Here is a 22,044-nt window from a genome sequence, read left to right on the forward strand (position 1 = left end):
CAGAGCAAAGGAAATAAGGGCATGAAGAGATAGCCTATAAAATGGAAGATTTTTGCCACCTACTCTTCAGTTAGGGCATTAATATCCAGAATGTATAAAGAACTCAACAACACCAAAAAACAAATAACCCAGTTAAAAAAATAGACAACAGAACTAAAAGAAACTTCTCAAAAGAATAAAAATAAATGAACAACAAATAGATATTCATCATTTCTAGCAATTAGGGAAATACAAATCAAACTACATTCATTTTACATCTCATTCCAGTCAGAATGGCAATTATCAAGAATATAAGCAATAATAAGTATTAGCAAGGATGTAGGGAGAAAAGTGCATACATCACGGGTTATACTACAAATAAGTTCCACCATTCTGGAAAATAGTATGGAGACTCCTTAAAAAACAAAGATTGGTCAGGCTTGGTGGCACATACCTATAATTCCTGAAACTTGGGAAACTGAAGCAAGAGGATTGCAAGTTCAAAACCAGCCTCAGCAATTTAACGATGCCCTGGGCAACTTAGTAAGACCCTGTCTCTAAATAAAATTTAAATTTTTTTAAAAACACTCTGGGATGTAATTCAGTGGTTGAACACCCGTGGGTACAATCTCTAGTACAAAAAAAAAAATCTAAAACTAGGAATGGAACCACCATACCACCATATGACCCAGCTATCGTACTCTTCAGTATATATTCAAAGAATCTAAAATAAGCATGCTATGGGAATGAAGCCACATTAGTTTTTATAAAAGCAGCACAATTCACCACAGCCAAGCTATGAAAACAACTTAGATGCCCTTCAACAGATGAATAAATAAAGAAAATGTGGTGAATATGGATTATTACATATACATAATGAAGTATTACTTAGTCATAAAGAGAGAAATTAGGGCAATTTCTAGGAAATGGGTGAAACTGAAAACTACCATGCTAAGTGAAATAAACCAGACCCCCCAAAATGAAATTTGAATGTTTTCTCTGATATGTGGAAGTTAGTCTAAAATAAGAGACAAGAAAGAGAAGCTGAACAAACTAAAGAAAGCAAGACGAGGTTCAGGATCCCATCAAAATAGAAGAAAGATCAGTGGGGTAGATGATCGAGAGGGAGGAGGAAGGAGAAAAGAGAACAGTGGAATGAGTCTGACCTAACTTTCCTATGTATATATATGAGTATATCACGCTGAATCTCACCATTTTATGTATCCACAAAACACTAATTTTAAAAAAATTAAAGTGTAAAAGCTGGGCAAGGTGGTACATGCCTGTAATCCTAGCAACACAGAAGACCCTGGCAGGAAGATTGAAAGTTCAAGGCCAGCCTCAGCAATTTAATAAGGCCATAAACAACTTACTGAGACCCTGCATCACAGTGAAAAACAAAAAGGGCTGGGGATGTAGGTCAGTGGTAAACTGCCCCTAGATTCCTGTATCAAAATAGAAGAGAGAGAGAGAGAGAGAGAGAGAGAGAGAGAGAGAGAGAGAGAGAGAGAGAGAGAAAGGAGGGAGGGAGGGAAGGAAGAAAGGAAGGACCAAGTAAATAGAAGAAAGATCAGTGAAGTAGAGGGAAGAAAACAGGAAAAAGAAGAGGTGGAAGGAAAGATCAAGTAGTAAGGACTGAATTAGAGCAAATTATATTTCATGATTTTGGGATTATGACAAAATTAATTCTAATGTTATATATAACTGAAAAGAATCAATAATAAAAACTATAATTAAAAATTACTTTCAAAATTACACTGCAATTTTCATGAAAATTTAAATAGCCTCTCTTAGATGACTCAGAAATTAAATTCCTATTTACATGATAAAATGAAAATATATGTCTATAAAAAGAAACTTTCCTGTGAATGTTCATAGCAGGCTACTGCATAGTAGCTCAAGCAGGAAACAAATGAATATGCATCAATACAAATAAATGAACACATTGTGGTGTATCTACACAATGTCAAACTGAAAGACATTAAAAAAAAACAAATCACTACCATAAAAAAAAAATCACTAGCATAACACATAGGTAACCTTACAAATATTACATTGAGTGAAAGAAACCAGACATAAGGGAATACACTATATATTTTCTTGCATATTAATTTTTAAGAAAAGCAGTTCTAATCTATACTGTTACCAAGAAGATCAGGAATTATTTGGGCCATGACGTATAATTGTCATTGACTGAGAAGGCACATAAGGAAATTTGGGGAGGTGAAGAAAATTTCTATATCATAATTGAATAGTAATTGTGCATGTGTGTATGCATATTAAAGCTTCAGAAACTCTATCTCTACAATATGTGCCTTTTATGGAATGGGAATTATACTTTGATCAATTTGATTTAAAAGAAAAATCAACATAAATCAATGTTTAAAATAAAAGAAAATTATCATATCATTAACCAATAGAAGTAAGTATATACTGTCATAAAATTCAAAATCTATTCATAAGAAAAAATAACTGATCTTGGAATAAAGGAGACATTTACAGATGATAAAGAATATCTCTGGAAATTTATAGAAACACTATGCACAATAGTAAATTATTTTATGTTAATCCCAGGATTATCTCACTGGGAATGAATTATACTTTACTGAGCATCCCAATCAGATATTTCAGGGTGAGTGTAGAGATTTGTTTGAAAATATAAATAAGGTTTTTTAATCATCTGAAATTATTACAAATTATTATAAATTATTACAAATCAGTGTATGTTACTATAATCATTTAGCCAAATATTATTCCTTCTGAATAAGGGATCTGTTTTCAATTTATAACATATTTTATTATTACATGGCTGTGCTTCTACACTTTGCCATACATTCAATTCTTCATATGATCACTTGGAACCAGGACTCTTTCTTTCCAGCAGGCTTCATTATATCCAGTCATCAATAATGAAACAAATATAGGTATATGTAATCACTGCTCCTGGTAAATATAGCATAGGATGGAGACCCTAGCTATTGGAAAAGGGTAATAAAAATATATTAAAAACAGAATAGGAAGAAAAAATTTTCATCTTTCACAGACACTGTGATGTTACCCTTCTAGATAATCCTGAATGACCTACACAGAAACTGCTAAAACTAATGTCCAAATTTATCAAGGATACTAAATACAACACCATAAATAAAATTCACTTTTTTGTATACAAGCAATATTTACTTACTCATTCATTATGTGCTAAGTTTTGAAAAAGTTAATATAAAAATCTGTCTACCAAGTAGATTTAATGCTGAAAGTACAACTGGCTTCTGACCTACATAGTTGTCCCTATGAGAGATTGTATCTGCAGGAGTTTCCAATTATAATAAGCAACACCACAGTTCCTAGGACAATTCCCAGTAGCTCAGCCAGTGTCTTAGTATTCAGATATATCTGATTTTTAATTGTCCATTTTACACACTGTGAACATATATACATGCGTATACATATGGGAAATCAATTCCCCTCTGTGATTGTAGTAAAAAGAGACATAAGAAATCTCTCTGCTTCTACTGAAACAGTAACACCTGAGTCTTCTTCCACTTCAGAATATATTGTGCACACACAAAATGCACTCAAACCCAGAAGAGAATGTTCTCTCCCTGACTCATCTACCAAGATTTCAACATTGGTCATACATTTTCCATGCAGGTCTAAGAGCACCACATAGACATGAAAGCGACTTAATTCATGGATACATTATCAGTTTCTTGAGGAATTCAAGCGGTTTTCAAGGTAAGAGGATTTCTGAATTGGGGTTGCATTCTTCTTAATAAAGGATGAATGCAGGTTATGGCAGCTGCCAAAGGAGGATGAATGTAAGTTTCAGGCAGGACTGTATCCTGACTCAAAAAAAAAAAAAAAAACACCAATAATTCCCACTAATGTGCCTCTGCATATTAGCTTCTGTGTTCCATTTTTATTTTAGATAAACATTCATATTTCAACTGCCAAAACATAGTACTTATGTAGAACATTTTAAAGAGAAGTACGTCTTCAGTCCCACTGGTTGTGAAAGCTAAGAGCAACATTTCCGAGAGATAATAATTTATTAATCAGAGGGTAGAAAGAAAAGAACTATGACAGCCATATTCCATACTTTTCTCTAGTTTCTTTTCCTTTCTTTAAAGGAAATGCATCTATTTGACACTGTATTCATGAAATTTCAATTATTTCTCAATTCAACAAATTTGAGTACCTCTCAAATTTGCGCACTCACTCCACATCATTTGTTTCCATATTTTCTTGGAGCCTTATAGTTGTACATAATGCTGAAATTCATTGTTACATATTTGCACATGCACACAACATAATACTGTATTTAGGCCAATATAATTCCCCATATTTCTCCTCTCTTTTTCCTCTTCCTATCCCTTAACCCATTCCCTCTACTCTACTGACCTGCCTTCCATTTTCATGAGATCCATCACGCACCTTCCTTTTCCTTTTTCTCTCTGGCTTCCATATAGCAGAGAAAACACTGGACCCTTGACTTTCTCAGTTTGGCTTATTTAACTTAATAGAGGTCTCAAGTTCCACCCATTTTCCTGCAATTTATGTCAATTGCAGGAAATTCAGAAATATAAGGAATTGCAGGAATTTCAATTTCACACTTTTTAAAGTTCTAGTGGGGATGCCTATTGGAATACCAGGTGAATCTCCAAAATATCCAGGAGGTTTTAAAAATTTAAACATTGAAATTAATCAATTAATCAAAAGGTCTATTTTTGCTTCCATAACCTCTTCTGTAGGAGTAGCCCTAGAAGCACAATACTTGTCCATTTTGTTGTTATTATTGTTGTTTTTAATAAGTACACCTTGAGCAATATAGCCAACTACATAATTGTGCATCTTATGTGTTCCTCCTATGTTCACAACTTTGATCATGTTTCCTCACAGCATACTATCGAATCAAATATTCTCCCCTCAATACTTACTTCATGTCAACACTTATTCTCCTAAAGCCTCTTTTTCTGTGGAATTTAAAAAAAATGTATTGAAAATCTACTTTACACCAGAAAAGCATTGCTATGGAGATTACGTGGCTTGAGAAATATTTGTTCTGAGTCTTGGAAGATGTGATGTGGGTAGAAAATAAAGCACTGTATAATAAAGGAATATTGACTGATTTCATTTAAGCTGAAGCACCGTTTTCTCATTGAATTAGGTCTAGAGTCCAGAAGACTAGATGCTAATATTGGAAAAACATTGGCTGCTTTTTACTATTACAATGATTCTTCATTACCTATTTGTCATTAATCAAATAGGTCATGGAGTGATGATGTTAGGAAGGGCATTTGTTTTTATGTTTTTTTTCAAGATCAGTCCATCATTTTGATTAAAGGTAGATATTAGGAGATGGTAAAATATGTATTTCTGTAGTGAAGTTTTTTGAAGACAGAGGAGAGGAATTTTGTGGTACAATTAAATTGGAATCAACTTCAGCAAGTCTATTAGGTAAAACATTGACTTTGAAAGGTTAGCATGTCAGATATATAAATATTTCAGGTTAATACAAGCATCTCTGACTATGGTGAACACCTGGACCCCAGAAAATATATAATCAATCCTTGACCATCCATTTGGTCAGTTAGTAGCCAAATTCAACCTGGAGAATGGATGACATGATAACAAAAGAAACTGCACAAGCCAGTTGATGTTGTCAACATCTTATGCTTAAGGCATGGACTCTAAGAGAGTATGGACCACATGTAAAACCTATGAGAGCAATAAGGTCATCTATCCCCAAGAAAGATGAATTAGCCATTTTACAGGACAAAGCCCTGCTAGTCAGTGACATGCTGAAATTTTTTTTCTTCTCTTTACACAGGGAATTCTGTGAATGCTCTACTCTAAACTTCGCAAAAGTCATTATGTCACTCCAAAATGTCACCAGCCTGACTCCAGCTTCTTTCATTTTAAATGGCATCCCTGGTATGGAAGAGGTGCATTTGTGGATCTCCTTCCCCCTGTGTGCCATGTACAGCATTGCCCTTACAGGGAACTTTGGCCTTATGTACCTCATCTACTCTGAAGAGGCCTTGCACAGACCTATGTACATCTTCTTAGCCCTTCTTTCCTTCACAGATGTGCTCATGTGCACCAGCACCCTTCCCAACACTCTCTGCATACTGTGGTTCAACCTCAAGGAGATGGATTTTAAGGCCTGCCTGGCCCAGATGTTCTTTGTGCACACCTTCACAGGAATGGAGTCTGGGGTGCTCATGCTCATGGCACTGGACCGCTACGTGGCCATCTGCTGTCCCCTGCGCTATGCCACCATCCTCACCAATGTGGTGATTGCTAAAGCAGGGCTGCTCACTTTTCTTAGGGGCATGATGCTTGTTATTCCTTTCTCTTTCCTCATCAAGCACCTGCCATACTGCAGGGGCAACATCATCCCCCATACCTACTGTGACCACATGTCTGTCGCAAAGATCTCCTGTGGGAATGTCCAGGTCAATGCCATCTACGGTTTGATGGTTGCCCTTCTGATTGGGGGCTTTGACATCTTGTGCATCACAGTCTCCTACACCATGATCCTTCGGGCGGTTGTGAGTCTGTCCTCAGCAGATGCTCGGCAGAAAGCCTTCAGCACCTGCACTGCCCACATCTGTGCCATCGTCATCACTTATGTCCCAGCCTTCTTCACCTTCTTCACACACCGCTTTGGGGGACACACCATTCCTCCCCACATACACATCATTATGGCTAATCTCTATCTACTCATGCCTCCCACCATGAACCCGATTGTGTATGGTGTGAAAACCAAGCAGATTCGAGACAGTGTCATTGGGTTCTTGTTTAAGCGAAAGGATACTTTGTCTCAGAACGTCAAATAGACACTTTTGAATAGAAGAGTTCCCTTACCCAGATTGAGATCACCAACCCAACAGGAAAATCTCCAAAGGAAACCTGGTATGTGTCCACAGGGAACACATACCTGCAACTCAAAGTCTTCTTCCTCTTTTGAACGCCTAAATATCTGTTCATGTAGATAAAATCCCCCTGTGTGAAATTCAAAGCCTTTTTAATGTAGAAGATTTCCATGTTCACAGCATTTAGTCTTATTAAACAGGAATCTCTCTCCTGAATGACAATGTTAAACCACTGAGACAGAGTGGTTGGATCACTAGAGGTGGGTTTGAATGTCCTGAAGATTTTAAATCCCTCACAATAAACAACTTATGTTCTTTAGTATCTGTATCTGATTTACCTTTCTCAGCATTGTCCTGCCAAAATCATTTGGAGTTAATTCTTATTTCCTGCCGCAGCCCGGCTGGCTGGGCAAAATAACCGGGGGGTGACGAATGACTTGTGTACCTTGATACAGCAGGAATAGGAGCCATTTATTGTAGGATCTGAGCGATATTTATACATTTTACATAGCTTATCTAATTAGCATAAAATAGATACAGCAGTCAACCAATAAGGAATCTCCACACTTAATGGCTCGCTTTTGTTACTTCACAAACCACTCCCTCTGGCATTTGGCCAAGCGCCATCCAGACTTGTTTACAGACTTTAACATTTCTCTGGCAAAATAACAGGTGCCATCCTGACTTGTTTACAGACCCCATCCTGACTTGTTTACAGATCTTAACAATTTCCTGGGTCATTATTTCCTGATATCTTGTCCTGGATGGTAAGTACAGGGTTGATTAACTTGGTAGCATTTCATGAAGCTGTTACCTAGAATGTATGCTCTTTTTTGCATGCATGCTATATTTCAGAAAAACATTTATTTGAAATAACATCTTTTAAGAATCATACTCGGACCCTATAAACTGTGAAACATTTCTTTCTTGTCTATTGTGCTTCTGTGTATGACTTAGAAAGAATATACACTTCATTTATACATGAATATATTAAATTTGGTATGTTATGTGTGCATGTTTATACAAACTATGATCAAATAACATGGACAATACCATAGTAAAAAAAATGATCGAAACCTTCATTATTCCTTCTATAGAAATAACCTTTTAAAACTATTGTGGTATTCACATATATATTTTTGTTGTTCTTTCTGGTGATTATTTCTTTACTCTAAGCTATGTTTGAACTTTAATTAGATTACCAACTATTTTGTCATACACAATGAGAATTCTTTTTTTGTACCAGTGATTGACACCAAGGGTGCTTAACCACTAAGCCACCTCCCCAGCCTTTTTTGTTTTTTATTTGAGACAGGGTCTCACCAAGTTTCTTAGGGCCACACTAAATTGCTGAGATTAGCCTTGAACTTGTGATCCTCCAGCCTCAGGCTCCCAAGCCAGTAGAATTAAAAGCATGAACCACTAGGCCCAGACACAATGAGAACTAACTCAATTACTATATCAGTTACACTTTCTCTCAAAATATTATATATTTTATATAAATATACATATATATTGTATGCTACCACACATGTGAAAAATATGCATGGGTCCTGTTCTCCTTTTCCCACTACTTTAAACCTCTATGTGAATCAATTTTATCTTTAGTTTCTTCTTTAAATTATTACCATTTCATACAATTCTGGATTTGTTTGTAATTTTATTGTAATGATTAAACTTAGTAAGTAGTATTTTGCTCACTATAGTTACATGCATATTAATATGAGTATTGAGTGTGAATGTTGATCACTTTGTACCCAAATCAGGATTATAGTTCCTTCTCTTTTGTTGTAATAGCATCATCCTTATTACTCATGAAGAACCTGCATCCATTTTCAGTAGTATCTGAAAATATATTACACAGATTGAATAAGGATAATGTTTATGGAAAAGAAACACCAGAAGGCAAATGTCTAACGTTTAGAAGTTTCATTAAAATAGAAAGCTGTTAAATCAAATGGACAAATTTATCCAAGCTACTCTAAATTATTTTTGTATTTTTAGTTGAAAAAAAATGTGTTTCTTTCCTCCAGTTATTTGGAAATATACAATACATTAATGTTAACTATAGCCCCCGACTCCTGTACAAAAGAAGAGCACCTATTATTCCTCCTACCTGTGACTTTGCTTTCACTCACCTACCTCATCTCCTTCCCACAGCTATGAGGGTCTATGCTTAGAGGAAACCAGCTACTAGAGTAGAACCTCATACGAGTGTCTGGTAACCATTATTTTGTTCTCAACTTTGCTAAGATAATGTTTACCACATTCTGCATACATCTACCTCATGTGGTACCTGTGTCTCTCTGCCTGGTTTATTTCACGTCACATAATATACTCCAGATCCATTTATATTGCACAAAATGATAGGGTGCCTTCTCCTTTTTTTGGCTAAGTAGTATTCCAGTGTGTGTATATATACTGTATTTTCTTTATGCTTTCATTTGTTAATGAACAATTAGGTAGATCCAACACCTTGGCTCTTTTGAAATGTCGTGGGCAGATGTTCCTTCAACAGACAAATCTCATTTCCTTTGAATATATGCACGGTAATGGTATTGCTCAATCATATGACAAATCTGTTTTTAATTTTTTGAGGAACTAATGCACTGTTTCTCATAACGATCATAACACACCATAAAGTATTATCTATAACTGAATTCAGAATTGGTGGTTTAAGAAATGCCAATAAATGACAAAATACCTAAAAAAGTGTTTATATAAGATAAACTTGGACACATCTTTGTGAGAATATATGATATACTCTATCAGCAATTTTCGACATAAAATGTATTATTGCTAAACACAGTCATCGTGCTCTATATTAGTCTTCCTCAGCTTGTCCTATATCTGCACACTTGCATTTGTGGACCAACATCTTCCTATATTTCTCTTATACACCTGACTCCCTTCTATTTTCTGTTTCTATAGGTTAAGTTTATTTCATATAGCACAATGTCTTCAAGGCCACTCCATGTAGTCATAAATGTAAAGTTTCCTTGTTTTTTAACTTTTTAAAAGTTGGCACATAAAAATTATACAGTTACAGGTTTATAGATAATGTTTCAATATACACATCATATAATGTTGGAAGCATGGTGACCTATCACCACAAACATCGTTTTTTTTCTGGATAAAATATTCAAAATCCTTTCTTCTAGCTTTTTAAAAAAGTACAGAACCTGATTATCTATAGCCATCCTATTGTGCATTTGAATACCAGAACTTACTCTACTAATGGTAACTCTAGCTTAGCAACTACCTCTCTTTTGTAAGTTTTGTTCTGTTTTGCGTTTTTTTGTTTTTTTGTTTTTTAAGATCCAGTGTAACAATGAACTCTCGATTCCAACTGTGGACAAGAGGTTCCCACCTGCATAAGTGGATCACCTGCTCTACTAGACTTCCCTCTACTAATGTCTATGCTTAGAGGAAACCAGCTACTAATGTAGAACCTCACAAAAGGAAGTGACAGACCAACTTGACATTGCTTCAAAGGGTACAGAATTTGAGTGCAGAGTTTCTAGGGGAAATTTGATATATAAGTGATTTAAAAGTGGTATATATTTGAAGCAATACCTATTAATTTCTACAAATTTCTTAATAGCATCAGCCATGATATGTGGATGATCATCATAAAGCTACAATGTAACATATTGAAAATGAACTCAATGTTTTTAATTAGAGAAATATTTAAAGGCAGGTGGATAGCCATAAAATACACTATTGTGTTAACTTTGAGACACATTGTAAAGTTATTGATGAATGTTTATGATCTATTTTTAAATGAGAAGCAAAGAGTAGTGAATAACCTGTGAATTGTGATCATGATTTTCAGAAAAAAAATAGTATGTTTGTGGATACAAATACACAAAAATCTATGAGTAGGTATTTCTTTTCAGAGAAATAGGTTACTTTAAAATGTCTTCATTGTTATTATTTTCTTTTTTCTTAATTAATAAGCATTTACTATTTTGTAATTTTCAATAGTAAATAAAAATTCATGAAATCTTACATAAATATCAATCTTTAATTTAGTTTTAATTGTGTTAGACAAGAATTTTCAACGTGTAGTCCTCATAGTGGGAGTGACCTTCTGGGCTGCTTTCCTCTGGGTTCCACCTATGGCTAAGGAAATAGTCCCCCAGGAACATGTGAAGCTTTGTATCATGCTTTCCCTTAGGGACTCTGTGCTCTGTGGGGGCTCTTAAGCCAGTTTCACATTAAAACTCAGGACTTCTGAGGACAGAAGAGATTGTGTTGGTTTCCTGTGGGATTTCCACTGGCCTAAATACTTACACTCCAGGCTATAAGGTGAAGCCATGGTGCTGACACCATGTACTATCCCTGACATGAACACCTCTCATGCTTCTTATCTGCAGCCATATTTTGGGTAAGGGATGATTTCTGCCTTCCAGGCATTCGTAAGCCCATTGTATAGCAAAGCCTAGCATTGTTTCATTCTGTCTGTGTCATCACAGGCACAAAGCTACTGCCCTATAAAGGATGTTGTTGGTGATTTATGCTGAAAAAAAATTAAGATATGTTTATTCCACACTCAAAACAGTACTTATATAGAATGTGTGTTGTTGGTGGACAAAGGTACGGGTCAGATGCCCTTAAAATCTCCATTGGAGTTAGAAAACGCTTCTTCATAAATGTGTGTGTTTACACACACACACACACACACACACACACACACACAAATACATATTAATATTAAGCAGACTTTTATTGTTTATAGCAGCATAATCACAATAGCTAAGCTGGGGAACCAACCTAGGTGTCTTTCAATAGATGTATGGAAAAGAAATTGTGATATATATACAGAATGGAAGTTATTAAAAAAATATATATGCTGTCATGTGGAGGATTAGAAACAATCCTAGGATGCTTTAAATCAGGAAAAGATAAATAGGTACAATACTTTTCCCACTAAATCAGTAGCCCACTCTTCCCCACCATTCCCTTTCCTCAATTCAGTCATACAATTAGCACTCAGTCAATACAACCCCAATTTATTGAGAATTCTTTTTAGTCCAATACTGTCCTCATTCAAAGTAGGTAACAAATTTGGACAATACACTCAAACAGCTTACAGTCAACTCAGGGAAAGGAAAAAGCTAAATTGTTCCATACAGGTCTCCAAGGTTATCATCATCGTGGAAAAAAAAATTGGAGAGAATGTGGGGGTAGCAAAGAGGAAGGAAGGGGAATCTCAAACAATGAACCTGGTTTGGTTTGGCTTAGGAGAGATTGGGAAGTTCTTGCTCCATCACTATTCAATACAGAGAAACAAAATTCTGAATCTCTAAGCAGGCTATTCAGTATACTGCTTTTGTCAGATAAAGGAGCTTTAACAATATTGAATTGATAGACTCATTATAAGAATGCAATTAAATTCACAGATTAACTTCAATAGTAATCATGTAAATATGTTAAATACATAAATATAGATAATCAAATGGAATGGTTGCTATTTTATCCATTGACATAAGGATAAATATTTGAGTTGGAATGCAAATTTGGTATATATGCATTCAGTGAACATAAAAACTCCTGAGTAGAGATGAAGAAAGTCCCCTGCCAAGTGCCCAAGTATATATTCCCTGCCACATACAGTGAATGTTCAATGGATTTTTAAAAAATTTAACAAGTAGAATTCATTGAATTTAATTTAGAGTTCATACACTAAAGACATCCAGGTTTAACGATATCACATTTTGTCACTAAATGCTTGGATTGGACATTTCAGAACAAATGTTTCAGAACAATGACCTCAGTGAACAAAAAAGAGTATTGAAGAATCTAGAGATCTTTTTTTTTTTTTTTCTGAATAGAGTTTATTTCTCACTTTCCTACCCAGGGGACTGGGGAAGTGATTTTTGAAATGTTGATAAGATTTCATTCTGTATCCTAGTGACTACACCTCAGATACAAAACGCAGATCTGGACCATCACTAGAGAAGCCAGCATGAAAGTGAAAAGGAGTTTTCTGGAAACTGGAATCAGGCGATAATCCAAAGGAGCCTGCTTTCTGTTTTAGCAGCCAGAGGCAACCATGGGTGTTATATCCATTTTGTGTCAAATGGCTGCTCAGTGCAAGATGTGAAACAGCAGATGCAGAAGGATGGCATCCACTGCCTGCTTTCCACCTGGATGAGGTAATGGACTTCTTGCCTTCAGAAAAGACTGATCATGCTAATTCTACAGCATTTAATGTCTATCCATTTTTGGTTGATCTTTTCTATATGGTGGGAGAAACTGGTCTAATTTCCTTCTTCTGCATTTGGATCCAGTTTTCTCAACACTCTTTATTAAAAAGACATGTGTTTCCCCACTGTATGTTATTTGCCCCTTTTTCCAAATGTACCAATAGTTTTCCAAGTATTATTTAGTTTTAAATACGTAGATTTATTTCTGCCCTCTGTGGGCCCCCCACTGATCCATGGGTTTGGACGCCTTTCTCTGTCAGTACCTGCTGTTCGTGTTACTATATTTAGTGTATTTTGAAGTCATGCAGTGTGCTGACTCCAGCTTTGTTCCTTTTGCTCAGGATTTCTTTGACTATTTAGAATCTTCTATGGTTTTCTATGATTTGGGAGACTCTTTTCCTATTTCTATGAAGGATGCTATTCCTATTTTTGTAGGAATTGCGCTGAATTTGTAGATTGCTTAACAATACTAATTCTAATTCTAATACTAACAATACTAATTACACCAAAAATTGTGTTTTCATTAATTTGTAGACAGAAATTCTCTGATTTCTTTCATCAATGTTTCATATTTTTTTCTTGTACAGATCTTTCACCTCCTTGGTCAAGTTTATATACACACAAATACACACACACACACACACACACACACACACCCTGCTTGGTCACTTGTAAATAAGATTGTTTTCTACATTTCTTTATCAGATAGTTCACTGCTTATATATACATATGCAAATATGCTGATGATTAATGTATATTGGTTTTATATTCTGCAACTTTACTGCATTTGTTGATTATGGGTTTTGGTGGAGTGTTTAGTGTTTTCTAATATATAGAAATATGCATCTCCAGACAGGACCAATTTCACTTCTCCTTTTCAATCTGATTCCTTTTACTTTTTCATGATGCCTATTTGCTCCATCTATGTCCTCTAGTACTAAGTTAAGTAGAAGAGGGGATGTCAAATTTTATCAAATGCTTTTTCTACATCTATTAAAATTATTATAGAATTTCACCCTTCATTGTGTTAATATGGTATATTGCATTTATTGACTGGCTTAGTACATTGGAATACCTTTTTATTCCTGGGATGAATACCACTTGATCATGGTGAGTAACAATTTTAATGTGCAGGTGAATATAATTTGCTAGTAATTCATAATATTTTCTTCAAATCCTTTGTATTTCTATAGTGCCAGTCATAATGTCCTTCTTTCATTTCTGATTTTATTTACCTTAGAGTTCTCTTTCTCATTTAGCTAAATGCTTGTCAACTTTGTTTTTCCTTTAAATCAAAGCAATCTTAGATTATTGGTCTTTTGTTTCTCTAGTCCCTATTTCATTTATTTGTACTCAGTTCTTTATTATTTCCTTCTTTCCAATCATGTTACAGAGATTTTCAAATAAATGAAAAAAATTGTGCAAGGCATACCAGATATAAATTCTAGGTAGCATTTTGCAATCAGCAAGTAGTACAGCTCAGTTCAAGAATGAAAGTTTGTGATACATTGGCCATATGACCTACCATCTAAACCAGGATACATTTGACTAGAGAATGGGAAGAAATGAAATAGAAAAGATAAAATCTAAATTTTACTGGTTTGAATATAATGCCAAGGTATTTGAGCCCTATCCTTAAAGCAATGAGAAAACGTTGATGTTTATTAAACAATGACATAAAATATCTTCCAAATTATGCAATAGCACAAACTGATTTGAAAAGCAGAAGAGGCAAAACAAGGAGATAGACAAATTGGACAGTCTTTAAAAAGTACAGTTAAAGTGGTGATAAAAACGAAGGACGGCTATTAGAAATATTGCTGGTCAATTTGTGTTCTGTGCATGAACAAATATGCCACAATGAATTGCATTATTATGTATATAATTACATACCAATACAACTTAAAATATAAGTTGCTGGGCATGCTGGCACATAAGCTTGTAATCCTAGCTACTCAAGAAGCCCAAGTAAGAAGATCATAGGAAAGAGGCCAGCCTCAGAAACTTAGTGAGACTCTAAAATAAAAATTTTAAAAAGGACCAGATATGTAGATTAATGGTAAAACTCCATTGAGTTCAATCCTCAGTATTCCCTCCCCCCCCCACACACACAAAATACCAATTCATCTTGTCTCAGGAAAGCCAGGAAAATAGATATGTTGAGGTAACCTGAATAGAGTATCAATTGGGACACTGGATTATAAGGAAATAACATTAAGATGAGGTGGATGAATATCAGAGAGAAAGTTTATATAGTTCAGTTTTGATAATGTGGTGTATAATGACACAATTATCCAAAAAGCCTCAGGGATAAAGTCTGTTTTGGGCATGGGTATATTTTGCATTAATGAGTTTAATGTTTGACATGGTAAATTTAAGATATTTGTGGAAATTTAAAGTGGTAATATCCAGCATGCACTTAGAAAGACACAACAATTATGACGTGGCTTACTCATAAATTTAGATATTTGAAACCTATCTTCACCATAGACAGAAAACAGGAAGAGTACAGAGTATATGTTTCTTAAAAATTGCATTTAGAAAAGACAGAGATTGAAAAGAAATAGATTATCTCATGGGGAGATCCCAAAGTATTTGACAAAAGGAGATTTCTTTTCTTGCTTTTCTTTTCTTTTCTTTCTTTCTTTCTTTCTTTCTTTCTTTCTTTCTTTCTTTCTTTCTTTCTTTTTTTTTTTGATACTGGGGTTTGAATTCAAGAGTGCTTAACCACTGAGCCATATACCCAGCCCTTTTTATTTTTTACTTTGAAACAGAGTCCAACTGAGTTGCTTAGGGTCTTGCTAAGTTGCTGAGGTTTCTGCCTCGGCCTCCAGAGTCTCTAGGATTACAGGCATGTGCCACCACACCCAGCACAAAAGGGAGGTTTCTTTCTTTTTCTTGGGAAAATAAATTAGATTGATATCCATAGCATTATCCTTGTACTTAATATTCATATATCAACTACAACTGCATTCCAAAGGATTCCTTTGATCAATCCATCAGAATGCTAACCTGAGATAAACTAAACTTCTGCATATTTTTCAGAACTCTCTAAGGTAAGCACCATTACTCTTACATTATAGATGAACAACAGATGTTGTAAGAATGAAGTAAATGTCATCAAGATACACATGGATATAGAAAAAATTAAAATGCAAATAAAGTGTTATTTGATTGAAATAACAAAAATCTTTCCATTAAAGTTTTCCACAAAAATTAATTTAATAAACAAATTTCACTATTATTCTTTACCTGAGTACCCTTACTATCATAGGACACATGTTCTGTCAAGTGTTGGTATCATATATGAATATCATTTCTGCTCCTGAATCTAAATGTGTGACAGTCAACATTATCCTATATTTTTTACCCAGTTTCTGCTTCTATTTTGTAAAAGCAATTACAACTTTCTATGTATGGCTTGACATTACTATTAGACTGTTTATAAAACTTTTTGAATAATATCAGGATTTTAATATTATTCAATAAATTAATTTCAAAGTTATTATTCAAAATTTTGGCAATATTTATTAATATAACTTTCTTACAGCTTTGAGTTTGCATTTTCAAAGATCTAAATCAAATTTCTATTTCTTAATTCCTTTTCCTCAGGACAGAGACTTCTGCAAAAATCAAGTTCCTCTCCTGAATTAGTTATGTTCAATTCCAATAATTCATATGTGGCCCCCCAATCTTTTATTCTTAATGGAATTCCTGGTCTGGAAAGAGTCCATGTGTGGATCTCTCTTCCACTATTCACAATGTACATCATGTCCCTTGTGGGTAACCTTGGTCTTGTGTACCTCATTTATCATGAGGAGGCCTTACACCGCCCCATGTATTGCTTTCTGGCCATGCTTTCCCTCACTGACCTCCTCACCTGCACCACCACTCTACCCAATGCACTCTGCATCTTCTGGTTTGATCTCAAGAAAATTAACTTCAACGCTTGCTTAGTCCAGATGTTCTTTGTCCACGGGTTCACGGGTGTGGAATCTGGAGTGCTCATGCTCATGGCTCTGGACCGCTATGTGGCCATTTGCTACCCATTGCGTTATGCCACCATACTCACTAACCCTATCATTGCAAAAGCTGGGCTTGCCACCTTCCTGAGAGGTATGCTGTTGATGATTCCATTTCCATTCTTGGTCAAGCGTTTGCCTTTCTGCCAGGACAATATCATTCCCCACACATATTGTGACCACATGTCTGTGGTAAAGCTATCCTGTGCCAGCATCAAGGTCAATGTCATCTATGGTCTGATTGTTGTTCTTCTGATTGGAGTGTTTGACATTAGTTGCATATCTGTGTCTTACACCATGATCCTCCAGGCAGTGATCAGCCTCTCATCATCAGCTGCCCGGCAAAAAGCCTTCAGCACATGCACTGCACATATATCTGCCATCATCATCACCTATGTACCAGCATTATTCACATTTTTTACCCACCGTTTTGGGGGCCACATCATTCCTCCTTCTCTCCATATCATTGTGGCTAATCTTTATCTCCTTCTTCCTCCAACGCTGAACCCCATTGTTTACGGAGTAAAGACAAAACAGATCCGAGACAGTGTCATAAAGTTCTTCCAGGGGCAAAAAATTGGAAGTTGATTCAAGACAATTGAAATTAAATAGAATAACAATGAATAAAATATAACAAAGAGAAAACTCAGCTGTGTGTCAGACATTCTCATTGTCTCTCCAAGAATGAGTTTCTTGAAAACCTATTGAGGAATTCATAGCTCTTTCTGGATTCATTTCTCAATGCCTTTCCCTCCTTTTTCTTCCATCAACATTTTTTTAAATTAATACAACTTAAATGATACAATTGTGATATGTATGTATATATAGTGGTAAATCTAGTTGCTCTCATAGAAGTTGAGAGTAAAATGTTGGTTTCCATCACCAATATTAATCAATTCATTAGTATGAAATTGTAACATCTTACCTCTAATTCATCCATCTAAGATATTAACCTTTGAAAGAGTCCTTAAATGTCTTATTTATTTTGGCAGCTCTTCCTAATATAAAAGAAATGAGGTGCTGAGGCTGTAGCTCAGTGCCAGAGCACTTGCTTAACACATGTGAGGCACTGGGTTCAATCCTCAACACTATATCAACAGATAAATAAAATAAAGGTATTTGTTCATATACAACTTTAAAAAAGAAATTAAATGGCTTTTCAGGAATTTTTTTAACTTAATAGTGTTAGAAGCTGAAGTTCAGTTTGTAAAATAATGTTAAGGAACATAGTTTTCTCTGTGCACCCAATTCTGAAGATATCCAATATCACCACAGTCTATACAATGGACATACAAGTCTTATTTACCTGAAAGCGTAGATAATCCAGGAGTCACAATGGAGGAACTATTTGGTATATGGTGTAGCATTCCTAATCGAATGCCTTCTAATCAATAAAATGATTAAAAGGTTCTTCATTTATTCATTCATGCTCCCTTTGTTCACTCTTTCATTTTCCAAATAAGTGAATATTGTTATTAGCACAAGTAACATGTGAAAAAGGAACTCATCACTTCTCTTCCTGGTCATCCTATTATAAAATGCTTAGAGTAAGTTTGTTTTCCATATTTGTTTATTGACTTCTAGAATATGTTGTTTTAAAAGACACTGGATATCTATATTAATCTTTGTGTTTCAAGCTGATGATAATATATGTAGATAGTGAAAATCACATAATATGTATAAACAAATATTCATTAAATGGCCAAGTGAATGAGTCTACATTTGTTAGGCCCTATGTTAGGTACTAACAATTAGAAAATTGTAGATATTCCTCCTGTCAGATATAAGCTCACGGAATATTTGAGTGGTGAAATATCCATAAAAATCTACTAAACTACCTGCTATGATAATAGTCTTTACAGGAGGCAGGAAAGAGACAAGTCCCCAATTCAAACAAGAAAGTTAAGGGATGAAAGGTGTTTACTGGAACATCTTAGCAGGAGATGAATCAAGAGTGAATGAAAGTTTTTTTCACTCGAGGGAAAGAGGACACATACAATTAGAATACATGTTAGAGGACCAGTAAAACAGTTTTTCCCAAGTGTTAAAACATCACAGAAAATTACCTGTAATCCCAAGAGAATTAGAAAGTCACAGAGAGATAGGATTTAATTCAGGATGTAATTTAGGAGGAAAATCTATTTATAAGGGAAACAGAGTTTTGTTTCTTTCTTCAGGAAAGGCTTCTCCTTGCTAGGTGGCCTAATCCCTTTGGGCAAACTGCCTTTACAAGTGGCATTTATAATATCTATATAATTGAGGAATTTGTACCTATTTATTAAAGTTTTTATAACTCAGCAAATAAAACTAGAGGTATTATGAACAAATTCATACTTACTAGTGATTAAAGAATTATTCTGATCATATACAAGTAAAAATAGCAGTTATATAATTTTAAAAGTATACCAATCAGTAAACATAATATTTTAAAAAGTTGTACCATCCAATTTACTCAGGAAATAAAGAATAAATTCTATATGTTCCCTTGAAAGATCATGCATGACTCAAAATGCTTATGCTGTTTCACATTTTGAATTATTTTTATCAGCTGTTTACAGATCTCAGAACTTCTTTCTGTTGAGTAAAAATAGCCTAATACATAAATAATATGACAACCCCCAGATATGCAAAAAAGCCTTTGATGTACAATTAAATATAATGTTCCAGTTAAATCATGTCTTTTCTGGCTTACTGATCATCAGTGAACTCCAGTTTCTTTCATTTTACTTCCAGAGTAGCTAATGCAACATTGGCTCAGGTGTTATCTACAGAGCCCTGAGGGCCTAAAGACCATTGGTGATATCCATGATGTCCCAAGAATTTCTGTAGTAATATTTAGGCATTATTTCCTTTTTTGTTTCATTCTTGCTATTACACAAAGGAGCTTTTCAGAGCCCACATGCCAAGTGATAATATTGCATAATAAACTGTCAACATTTGAAAGATCTATACAATGTGGAGAATCAGTATTTCCAATAACAAATACTAGAAGTTACAAAATAATGCATGGGTGAAAATGAACTCAAGTACAAGATAGACCAGTGGATTTTAATGCACCAGGGCATCAAAAATTCGTTGTTATGGCTTTGAACTCTACATTGCAACCAATCTTTGGCAAACTATTTCTTTTTTATTGTATGTACAGTAATAAAGAACACTATACACAATATCTAAAAACTTATTATAAGCTCAACTTCTCTGCCTTCAACTACATATTTGCATAATGTCATATTTTCTTAATAAACTTTAAACAAAACAATGTATTTTAACAGACTGCATACACAAGTAAATGAGAGAATCTAACTGCTGTCACTGAGTCATAATTTTGTGAATACTTGCAAAGAAAGAAGAATGTGAAATGATTTTATTTTCACCAATTTTTTGTTGAAAAATTTAACAAATTTTCAAAACAATGTCCTTTTGATGACATGTAATAGATCTTATTTTTAAATAAATAAATAAATATTTTAAAATTACTCAAGTTAATTTTGACTGAAGTGTTTGTAAATACAAGTTAGTATGCACAAAGCCTTTTAACGTCTCAGTGAAATTTAATAGGATGATTTGAGGACATAAGATCCAAAATTTTGAGAATTGCTGATCTAACATATTGGGAACAATTCACCTATAATGTCAGTAATTTCCATAAAGTGTTCTCTTATTGCTTCTATTTAAGATATAGCAAATAAAGAATAAAATGTACAAGTCTGAAGCATAGAGCATGATTTTTTTGCATATTCACATAACTATGTTACAACAATCAGACACAAATATAAAACATTTCCATCACCCCCAGTGGCTTTCATGTGGCTTCCAAAGATAGATACTCTTTTAACGTCAATATCAAAATTCTCTTTTTTTTTCCCATAAACCTCATTTACTAGAAATAAACCAGGATGTACTTTTATCTGGGTTTTTTCTCACTCTAGAATAGGTTTTTTGAGATTTAGACATTTTACTTCATATAATACCATTTCTGGTTTTTTATTGCTGTGTAGTATTATGTTACACAAATATATATATATATATATATATATATATATATATATATATATGTGTGTGTGGGTGTGTGTGTGTAAAATAACACTATGTATATATATATATATATATATATATACATATAAATTTTTGATCATTTTTTACATTTACCTATAAATACAAATTATGGGTTATAAAATATGTGCATTTTAGCTTTAATAAATACTGACACTTTTCCAAAAGGTTTGTACTAGTCTATATTCCCATCAGCAATACAGAAAAGTTTTTTGATACACATATTGCCAAGAATTGATAATTTCAGCTTTTTAACTTTTTATTACTCTTCTAGTTAGTGGTATCTCATTGTAGTTTCTTTAGCATGTCCCTAGTATACCTAATGGCTTTCTACATTTTACATAAAATATTAGTATGAATGAAATGGCATTCTCTTTTCTCTTGTGCTTGCTATGTCTGCCCACTTTTCTATTAAGTTTCCTAATTTGTTATTCTGTATTTCATTTGTCAAATATGGTCATTACAAATATCCACTTTTTAAAAAATCTTTATTTTTTTTTCTTTAGTATAATTGTTTGTTGAGAGGCACAGCTGAGTCGGAATGGCCCCTGGCATTTTGCCAGAAGTAGTAGTTGAGAGGTGATGCCAGCAAGCCATTAAGATGATGACTTTTGAATTCTCTTGGAGTTCCTGTTGAGTTCTGGTTGAGCTCTCTCTGGGATTCCTGAAGAGTTCGTATTGGTTGGTGGAGTTCCGGTGGAGGAAGTTCCAGCTGGGGAGTTCCCGTTGGTGTGTGGTCACTGGAAGGACCACGTGGGTGGCGTTCAGGGGAGTTCGGAAATAAAGTTTGTTCCTGTTTGAGTGGCTCATGATTTGTGCCCAGCTAGACTGCAGCAATTGGTGGCCTGTGCGGGGAACGCCTGAGGGTAAGTGATAAGGTAAACTGCTCGCTCCTGAGGG

General features: G+C 34.6%; 2 protein-coding genes across 2 annotated transcripts; both read left to right on the forward strand.

Annotated features, from left to right (window-relative positions):
- The first annotated feature begins 5,852 nt into the window (after window positions 1–5,852).
- On the forward strand, window positions 5,853–6,821 carry LOC143389081 (olfactory receptor 52N1-like). The gene has a single exon (XM_076842393.2). It carries the CDS (start codon window positions 5,853–5,855, stop codon window positions 6,819–6,821), a length of 969 nt encoding a protein of 322 aa, XP_076698508.2.
- Window positions 6,822–16,725: 9,904 nt separating this feature from the next.
- On the forward strand, window positions 16,726–17,679 carry LOC143389092 (olfactory receptor 52N5-like). Its single transcript, XM_076842394.2, has one exon. It carries the CDS (start codon window positions 16,726–16,728, stop codon window positions 17,677–17,679), a length of 954 nt encoding a protein of 317 aa, XP_076698509.2.
- Window positions 17,680–22,044: the final 4,365 nt, after the last annotated feature.

The sequence above is a fragment of the Callospermophilus lateralis genome, chromosome 2 (assembly GCF_048772815.1).
Source record: "Callospermophilus lateralis isolate mCalLat2 chromosome 2, mCalLat2.hap1, whole genome shotgun sequence".
NCBI lineage: Eukaryota > Metazoa > Chordata > Mammalia > Rodentia > Sciuridae > Callospermophilus > Callospermophilus lateralis.

Coding starts and splice junctions, on each gene's coding strand:
- LOC143389081 (XM_076842393.2), top strand. CDS start 5,853: ATGTCACTCCAAAATGTCACCAGCCTGACTCCAGCTTCTTTCATTTTA.
- LOC143389092 (XM_076842394.2), top strand. CDS start 16,726: ATGTTCAATTCCAATAATTCATATGTGGCCCCCCAATCTTTTATTCTT.